General features: G+C 34.8%; 1 protein-coding gene across 2 annotated transcripts; it reads left to right on the forward strand.

Moving 5' to 3' along the window:
- The first annotated feature begins 537 nt into the window (after window positions 1-537).
- LOC110794435 (putative pentatricopeptide repeat-containing protein At1g69350, mitochondrial) lies at window positions 538-7,282 on the forward strand. 2 transcript variants are annotated; one of them, XM_021999414.2, is made up of 6 exons: window positions 4,435-5,306; window positions 5,414-5,494; window positions 5,841-5,995; window positions 6,179-6,563; window positions 6,681-6,796; window positions 6,923-7,282. In XM_021999414.2, the coding sequence occupies exons 3-6, from the start codon at window positions 5,924-5,926 to the stop codon at window positions 7,184-7,186; spliced, it is 837 nt and encodes a 278-aa protein (XP_021855106.2). In that variant the 5' UTR covers window positions 4,435-5,306; window positions 5,414-5,494; window positions 5,841-5,923; the 3' UTR covers window positions 7,187-7,282. The 2 variants fall into 2 exon arrangements, with proteins under 2 accessions (XP_056698365.1, XP_021855106.2); XM_056842387.1 differs by lacking the exons at window positions 4,435-5,306; window positions 6,179-6,563; window positions 6,681-6,796; window positions 6,923-7,282 and adding exons at window positions 538-3,012; window positions 4,169-4,310.
- The last annotated feature ends 2,682 nt before the right edge of the window (window positions 7,283-9,964 follow it).

Here is a 9,964-nt window from a genome sequence, read left to right on the forward strand (position 1 = left end):
GTTACATCTAGGGACACGTTGCACCACTTCTTCTAAATCCTCCCAAAATTCTTGTCTAGTTGAAGCATCTAGTCCTGCTTGTGGTGCATAGGCACTCACAATAGTTACAACTTCATCCCCTACCACAAGCTTAATACTCATAATTCGATCACTCTTTCGGGACACGTCCACTACATCATCAATATATTCTGGGTCAATAAGGATACCTACCCCATTCCTACCCCTAGTTTTTCCCGAATACCAAAGCTTATAACCCCATGGAGCTATTTCTCTTGCCTTGTTTCCAACCCACTTAGTCTCCTGCAAACATAATATGTTAATTCTCCTCCTTCTCATAACCTCTACTACTTCGACTAATCTCCCTGTCAAAGAACCAATGTTCCAAGTCCCAAAACGCATCCTACTACCCTTACCCTTACCCCTGACCTTACCATGAAATCTTGGATAGTTAACACCACGTACCCTTGGGTGGCGCGCCGCTTCCGGGCGACGACCTAGCAACCCTTACATATTTTCCACTACACCCGGGTCTAGGAAGTGTAGCGCACCCTTGCATATTTGACACCACCCCCAGGTGTAGGGGTGGCACGCCGCTTCTGGGCGACGACCTAGCAACCCTCACATATTTTTCACTACAGCCGGGCTTAAGAGGTGTAGCGCGTCGCTGAGAAGAGGACGCCCCCACGATTTTCCATTGTCGATTCATGTCATGATATGTGACTTAGTTTTACGCTGGCCGCCACCAACCTACCGCAACCCTCCTCCTTTATCCGGGCTTGGGACCGGCAGTGAATGCCGCATACGCGACACTCACAAGTAAATGCCGCATAAGCGACACTCACAGGCGGAGTTTTGCTGAAACTATACTGTAATTGGTAAAATAACCCCCAATTTGAATTAGTGAAAAATTAGGGTTCGTGTGAAAATCAAATTGGGGATTTTGTGATTGTTAGTTGGTTTGACAAATCAAGCTTATTGAGTGGTAATTACCTTGATGAAAACCTAATTCCTACCGTTTTATTTGACAATTGTAGGGAACATGTCATTCATGAGTGGGCTAATATTGCTGCTGTACGAATGTAAGTTGAGTTGAATGTTGTTGCTGCTGCTGTAAGCTCAGTGGACTTGCTGAACCATCCGAACGTGCTGCACCATAATAAGCTCATAAGAAAAAAAAAAACATGTTGAATCAGAAAAATCATGCAATTTCCATTTCCCGCCAAATAACTGCATTTGCATCCCACCTTGTTCGTTTCAATTGCACGCAAATTCATCATCAATCTCCATCGTTTTACTCTTCAGTTCTCAAATCTATAAAAAATCCCACAAATCTATTTCCATTACATGCTCAAATCGTCACTACTGGCGCAACTTTCAACCATGTTTCTCTCTCCAACAATTTGATGAATGCCTATGTTTCTGCTGGTCTGATCTCCAATGCCCAGAAAGCTTTTGATCAAATTCCAGACAAAAATGTTGTTTCTTGGACAATTTTGATATCTGGGTTAACAAAAAGAGGGTTTTATGACGAGGGTTTGGAATTATTTGGGAAAATGGTGGGAAGTGGGTTAATGCCCAACGAGGTTACTATTTCAAGCATTTTGCCAGCTTTTGCGAATTTGGGTTTGAATTTGATGGGTAAATCGGTTCATTGTTTCTGGGTTCGTTGTAGATTTGAGCATAATGTTGTCGTGGAGACGTCTTTGGTTGATATGTATTGCCGTTTCGGGCGCATTATTGATGCCCGGACTCTGTTTGACGAAATGCCTGTGAGAAATATTGTTTCTTGGAATGTTATTATTTCAGGGTATGCTAACAATGGAATGGGTAATGATGCACTGTACCTTTTTAATTTAATGCGAAATAATGGGGTTTCATTAGATTATTTTACCATCATGAGCTTGATTTTGGCTTGTTTTCAGTCTAGTAAAGGAAGAACTAGTAGTACGATTCATGGTTTGATTATCAGAATAGGATATAGCAAAGAGCAGAAAATTCAAACCGCTCTTATTGATATGTATACGAGTGGTAACTTCATTAATGAAGCTTATGGTGTCTATAATGAAATGGCTGTCAAAGATATGGTTGCATGGACTTTGATGTTGAAAGCATTCTCTTCTGGTCAGTATTGGAGCAAGGCCGTTCAACATTTTCGTGAGTTGATGCGTGTATATTATATGTCTCTTGATTCTACTGCTCTTGTAAGCATGATATCATGTGTTAATTGTTCAGGAGCTTTACCTCAAGGCAGACTGATTCATGCATTGGTAGTTAAACGAGGGTTCAACAACGACGTGTTTGTTGGTTCTGCACTCATTAGCATGTATGCAAATTGTGGTGATTTAGATAGCGCGAAAAAGTACTTTAGCGGAATGGAGATGAAGGATATTACGTGCTGGAATGCAATGATTAGAGCTGTGGGAGTGAACGGGAATGGAAGTGATGCAGTTCATCTTCTTTGGAGAATGGAAGAATTGGGTGTTAATCCAAATGAATCAACTTTTGTATCTGTGTTGTCTGCTTGCAGTCATGCTGGTTTGGTTGATGAAGGTATTCAGATTTTCCATTTTATGGTTAAGAGAAAGGGCATTATTCCTAATAAGCAGCATTATGCTTGTTTAGTAGACTTGCTTGGACGTTCAGGGCGATTAGATGAGGCCCATTTGGTGATAGCTAAGATGCCTTTGCTGCCACATTCTGGGGTTTATGGTGCTTTATTGAGTGCGTGTAAAGTCTACGGTAACACCAAGGTGGGAGCTGAGATATACCAACAACTACTCAAACTAGATTTCACAGATGCTGGACATTTATGCTCTGTTTCAAATTTGTACTCCTCCGTGGGTGATTGGGAGGGTACAGAGATGTCTTATGCAGTACTTAGATCTAAAGGAATGAAGAAAGATCCCGGATACAGTTTGATTGAGTAAACCAGGATGTGCTTTCATGGTAGGAGAATGAGACCACATCAAGGTCATCCACCTTGTTCAATCCTGTTAGGAGCCGTCTCTCGAGGTAACATTTTCTCCACTAGGGCTCTGTTTGGTTTGGCGTAAAACAATTTTAGTGCAAAATGATTTTCCATGGAAAATATAATTACAAGCTAGTTTTCCTTTGTTTGGTTCCTTAAAAGAAAATGAGAGAAGATGAGGAAGATTGAGGGGAAGAAAAGAGAGGGAGGTAAAGAGAAAAGGTGGAAAAGTGATTTTCCTCCCTTTGAAATGGAAAAGGTTTTTCCACCTTTGAAGGAGTTATGAAAAATTGTTTTCCACCCCTTGTCAAACCAAACATCGTAAAATGATTGAAAAGGGAAATAATCGTTTTACACCTACCAAACGGAGCCTAGGATGCTATAGGGGTGTGCACACTAGTTACATGTATTAGCCGAAGTCTTCTTCTCCATGACAGTTACTCGGTTAGATCACATTCACTGTCTCTTATTTCCTTGATAATGATTAAAACGGTGTAGAGAACTTAAAGTATTACTGTCAATCTACTCACTATAGACTGTGTTCTTGTTATTGTGCAACATCCAACGGCAGTTCCACTTTCTTCCTTCTCCACCTAACCAAAGGGTCTAAATTGAGGTAAAAAGGGAACGTAGCACCTCATGTAGCCCAAATATATGTTATGGAACCAGATACCAAACTTGTTCCTAGTAAAAAATCATATGGCATGCCTTATACCTATTATGGGCATCAGAAATAAGTGCATTATCTCCCAAACCCCAATAAAATTGATCGCTTACTAGCTAGGTGATTGTTGCAATACCCTTTTATACACATTCACTACTCATGGGGAAGAAATGACTCTGAATTTTGATAGTGTCATAAAGATGGTTTATTTCTACATATTCGTGATTCTGAAGTTGTGCCTTTTGTGTTATGTTAGGCCTTATGAAACTGTATAGTAAGCCACATAGGATTCTGCAATATTTGAACTGCAAAGTCTGATCAGCTAATATCCTAGTCTATTTTAGTCAGTTGATGTTTAATCATTTATGGAATGTAGTTGTTGATATAATTTAAGGTAGAGTAACATCTATGGCACCTTTCTTGAAGTTTCGCCCATCGGTTCAAGGCAAGGGAAGAAAAACCTTGAACATATAAAACAAATACTTCAAATTTGGCAGCATGACTTTGACATTCACTTTTCTGTATCTCTTCCACAGTGGCTTCTATGTTAAAAAGAATACTTGATTGATCTGAAGTATGCTTGGAGGACTTCTCCTCTGTACCAGAGCTATAAGCCTTCTCCTTGAATGTTGTTATCAATAGATGTTGCTTGGTTTTGGTGTTGGATTTATCAATGAGGTAAGAAACTGTAGTCATCAGTCAATTGTACCCGTGTTCTATTATGACTAGAAAAGACTTCAAGTGTGTGAAGGCATTTCTCTTAGCAATTATACTTGGTTCAATTTCATGTCTTTTTTTTCATGCCAAGTGTTTAATATCCGAGTATGTTTTCCATGTGCATATTGATATTCGTTTCTTTTAGAGTTTGTAATTCTGAACCTAAAATGCAGAAATATGGGTGTTATATATGCTTCCAGTAATTCTGAACCTAAATGCAGAAATATGGGTGTTATATATGCTTCCAGTAATTCTAAACCTAAAATGCAGAAATATGGGTGTTATATATGAACCGAAAATTCGTAGCTGCTATATATGCTTCCAGTATTGCTCAATTATCAATGTTGTATGTCAATTCATTTCTGGTTGCATAATTACTGGTATTTACTTCTAAAACGTGGGAGTTGATCGAGTTGTACCTCGATCTGTATCTGCGAAAATTACCAAAGGTGGGTGCTTAATTTTTTAGACTACTGGTTAAAACAGAGTCTCCCATTTTAAACTTTTGTAGTAAATTTCCAGCAGTTACATGTTCACATTGTGATAGGAAAGTGATGTGTGATATGCCATATGGTAATAAAGAGTGAATAATAATGCATTTTATCACACTTCATTGAAGAAAGCAAATGAATTCATTGTATAGCCAATATGTTGCTAAAATTATCACTAAACCATATTTGAACTTTAGCAATATAGTCTAAGGTCCCCATACCCCTTAAATGGAAACTTTAAGTGTCACTAAACCTTAAATGGAATGTTCCTGTGAGATAACATTTACTTTATTTGACCTGAAAAAGAAATCTACAGAACCCTTTTCTATGAGCTGTTTTTATTTTATTTGATTAATGAACACCCTTGTATATTTTGCTAGAGTGAGAGCTACGTTTTAAAGCAAGCTGATGCTCCTTTCTTTCCTCTCTGTTTTCACTTTTCCTACCCAGAGAGGTCTTTTTAAAGGTTGTAATATGGTTTAGCTCTTTCAACGTAGTAACTTCTAAAATTAAGAAATTTTGTTTGGTTTAAAACAAATGTAAGTTTTATTAATTTAATTTGGCCGTTTTCAGATAAGCAAGAGTAGTCATCCTGGAAGAGTTGCGAGTTGCAACTGAGGTTGGTAAAGCTCTCCTGATATATTTGAAAATAAGGTTAGTTACTTAAATACTTTTTCTTATAAGTTTCTTTTCATTATGATGTTGAATCCTAATAGTTTTAGAGATTTCATGTGGTTGTATAATGATGAAAATCATTTTCAATGGAGATTTAAGACTGAGATTACCGTGTGGAGGACTAATTGTACGATCATGCCACGAGAAAGACAGCTTATCCTATTAAAAAAATTTAAAAATATTAGTACTACATGAACAAGAGGTTATTTCCTATTTTGTAGAAAAAAAACAGATAGGATGCTCTTCTGCTTTGAATTACCATTTTTGTTCTCTTCAAACCTTCTTAATTTACTCAGTCTCAACACCTCTTGCTTTTGCTTTTCAGAACTGAAAGACACAAATCAAAGTATCTGCAGAGAGTGAGAGATCACAGGTTGGATAAGGGAAGTTTCTTTGAAGCCTTCAAAGATGGGTTCTTCAGAGGAGAAACTTCCAGAATTCTTCAAAACTTTTCGTCCAGATAATCATTCTGAGACCATGGTATGGTTTCCCACTCTTCCATACTGCCTTTTACCTGTGATGTTAACTACAAAGTATTACATTGGCTGACATGTTCATCACTTTTTTTAATGTACTTTCTTCCTCAAGTAATTCATGTATTGTTTTAAAAAAAAAAAATCATGGATGAATTTATTTTCGATGTTAATTTGATGATATATACAGAAAATCCCAGATGCTTTTCTGGAACATTTAAGCGCAAAAATCCCTAAGAAAGTTGTCCTGAAAAATCGTTTTGATGACTGTTGGCCTGTTGGAATTGTTGAAACCGAGGATGGCTTGTTTTTCCAAGAAGGATGGTCTAAACTTGTCTCAGATTATCCATTACTAGGGGGAGAATTTATGGTGTTCAAATTTGACGGATACTGTACGTTTGAGATCAGAACTCCGAATACAAGTCATTTCAAGAAGCAACCAGTTACCGGGTGTTTTGCAGGCCAAGAAGAAGCAAAGACGCCAACAGAAGAGGACAATGAAGAGGAAGAGGATTTAGTCATGGACCAAGCTGAGAATTCGGCTACCAAGAAGAACCTTGGTAGGGGAGGAAATTGTAAGAAATTTTCATCATTTTGCTTAATATAAGATTGGTTCTTTTCAGCTACATTTATCATTCTATTGAATTAAGTTTTAGGTCTAAATTTTTTTTTTTTGCTTATTGTTCATCTAGATTCATTCACTGGATACCATGTCAAGAACCTTGGAAAAGGAATAACAGACTTATTCCCATCCAACAACCCCTTTTTTGTTACAAAAATCAGAAAGAATGACTGCAGAAACGACTTGGTACTACTTCTTTTTTTCCTTCTAATTTGGCTTGATTAATTTACATTTCATATATTTGACTTCAGTTTCTGATCATGATACTATCACAACTGTTTTTTTTTTTGTTTTTTTTTTTTCTCTGTATAGATTATACCACATGACATTCGGAAGGACAGCGGTGTAAAATTTAGAGACAGGGTTAAGATTCAAGAACCTAATGGAAGAGTGTTTCAAGGAAAGATAGTCGTATGGAAAGATGGGCGACACACGATCACTAATTTTTGGAAGCAGCTTTTCATGTTTAACAAAGTCATGAAGGATGACAGTGTTATCTGTGAGTTGATTCCCTCCACCACAAATACTACTTGTAAACTGATCAAAGTTCAGATTGTTCATCCTAACAATGTCTAAACAAAACTGTAAGTCTGTAACCAAGTTATGTGTTATTTGATGTATTTACAATCTGTTGTTAAATCAAGGTTTTTTCTATCATGTTATGTTGCATGAGTTGATTATGCATCTGAATTTAGATATCTGTTTCTTTCTAACATGAGTAATGGAATACTACACTTAGTCGTTGTGGCGTATTTAATTAAGGGCACTAATGGGGATTAATAGCCTCTCTTTGTAGATTACCCAATTTAGCAAAGTAGATTTGCAGTTGTACATTTGTGGTCCTGGTTATGCGCAAATTTTTGGCTATACCCGGGTACAGCCAAAGCTGGCTGTACCCCCATCCAAAACGATGTCGTTTTGTGTTGTTTAAAATGAACATTAATATACTGGTACAAAAATGAACATTTACTATTTCGGAAATGAACATTTATTTATTTATTTGGAATGAACATTTACTATTTTGGAAATGAACATTTATTTATTTATTTGGAAATAAACTACAAAAATGAACATTTACTATTTCGGAAATAAACATTTATTTATTTATTTGGAATGAACATTTACTATTTTGGAAATAAACATTTATTTATTTATTTGGAAATAAACTACAAAAATGAACATTTACTATTTCGGAAATGAACATTTATTTATTTGGAAATAAACAATATAGGCGCTTGTAAAAACATAAAAGACCAACGAAGTGAACAATTTCATTATGAACATTAACCATATATTTATGGTGAACAAACAAATAAACAAGAAAGAACAAATAATTCAACAAAAATGAACAAAAAATATAAAAAAGAACATAAAATTCCAGAAAAAGAACAAACAATACAACAATTATGAACAATTTTATGATGAATTTTAAAGTCAACATGAAAGAACAAACAATACAACAAGAAAGAACAAATACTGGTACAAAAATGAACATTTACTATTTCGGAAATGAACATTTATTTATTTATTTGGAATGATCATTTACTATTTTGGAAATGAACATTTATTTATTTATTTGGAAATAAACTACAAAAATGAACATTTACTATTTCGGAAATGAACATTTATTTATTTATTTGGAATGAACATTTACTATTTTGGAAATGAACATTTATTTATTTATTTGGAAATAAACAATATAGGCGCTTGTAAAAACATAAAAGACCAATGAAGTGAACAATTTCATTATGAACATTAACCATATATTTATTGTGAACAAACAAATAAACAAGAAAGAACAAATAATTCAACTAAAAAGAACAAACAATATAAAAAAGAACATAAAATTCCAGAAAAAAGAACAAACAATACAACAATTATGAACAATTTTATGATGAATTTTAAAGCCAACATGAAAGAACAAACAATACAACAAGAAAGAACAAACAATAAAGCAGATAATTATTATGAACAAACAAATAAACAAAAAAGAACAAATAATTCAACAAAAAAGAACAAACAATATAAAAGAGAACATAAAATTCCAGAAAAAAGAACAAACAATACAACAATTATGAACAAATTTATGATGAAATTTAAAGCCAACATAAAAGAACAAACAATACAACAATAAGTTTGATGAATGAATTTAAAAAACAACAAGAAAGAACAAACAGTACAACAAGAAAGAACAAACAATACAAAAAGAAAGAATAAAAGATTAATGAAGAGTTTAATTATGAACATTAACCATATGATTATTATAAACAAACAAATAAACAAGAAAGAACAAACAATATAAAAAAGAACATAAAATTCCAGAAAAAAAAACAAAAAATACAACAATTATGAAAATTTGATGATGAATTTAAAAAGCAACATGAAAGAACAAACAGTACAACAAGAAAGAACAAACAGTACAATAAGAATGAACAAACAGTACAATAAAAAAGAACAAACAGTCGACAAGAATGAACAAACCATATGAGCGCGTCGTTTTTGGGGGGTACAGCCAGAACTGGCTGTACCCGAGTACAGCAGTTAACGATTCCTGGTTATGAGTTGCAGAGAACATTTGCAGTTTTGCCTAAAATGGTGGAATTAATTGTTAGTCCTTTTCAGCTTTTCTGTGCTCCAATCCCATACCATTCAGACGTCGTATTATCGATGAAGATGTGACACCACTAGGTTTGGGGATTTGAGGAATGTTCATCCTAATATGTTTTTTTTTTTCCTTTGGATTTTCATTTGTTTCTTCTGTTTGAAGAAATTTGGTTTTTTTTTTTTTGAAGAAATTTTGATTTTCTTAGTGGTAAGAAGTTTAACAAAGTGAAGTCACTTGGTTGACAAAGTTATATTTCGAAGAAAGTTGCACTTTCTACAACATGGACGAACTGCCTATAATTTAATTTACTAACCACATTTGTAAACTCATGTTCGATTTTTTTCCCATTTATGCCATCAAGAATTAACTTTCTTATTTCCTTCTCAATCCAAATTTAATAATCACTACTTAAGTAGCTAGTTTAAATCACACTATCTACATAACGATTAATTTCGGACGAAAAGAAATTACTCTATACGATAAAAAGAAAGAAAGAAGGTTACTCGCCCCGTTCCATAAACCGTTTCCTATTTGATGGAAAACACGGCTATTAAGAAATTGTAGGTATGTATAAGAAAAACAATTATTGTTCTGCACTTGTATTATGAACGTACATAATTTAATGGTTGTTTAATAAATAAAATATTACAAAAAACGGTGGATGTGAGATGGTTGGGTGGGAAAAGACAAGCGTGTGTAAGAAAAATCAATACTAATGTTCCGGGTGTGGAATGAGAACAACTGACTGT

This window comes from Spinacia oleracea, chromosome 4 (genome assembly GCF_020520425.1).
Source record: "Spinacia oleracea cultivar Varoflay chromosome 4, BTI_SOV_V1, whole genome shotgun sequence".
In the NCBI taxonomy this organism is placed as follows: domain Eukaryota; kingdom Viridiplantae; phylum Streptophyta; class Magnoliopsida; order Caryophyllales; family Amaranthaceae; genus Spinacia; species Spinacia oleracea.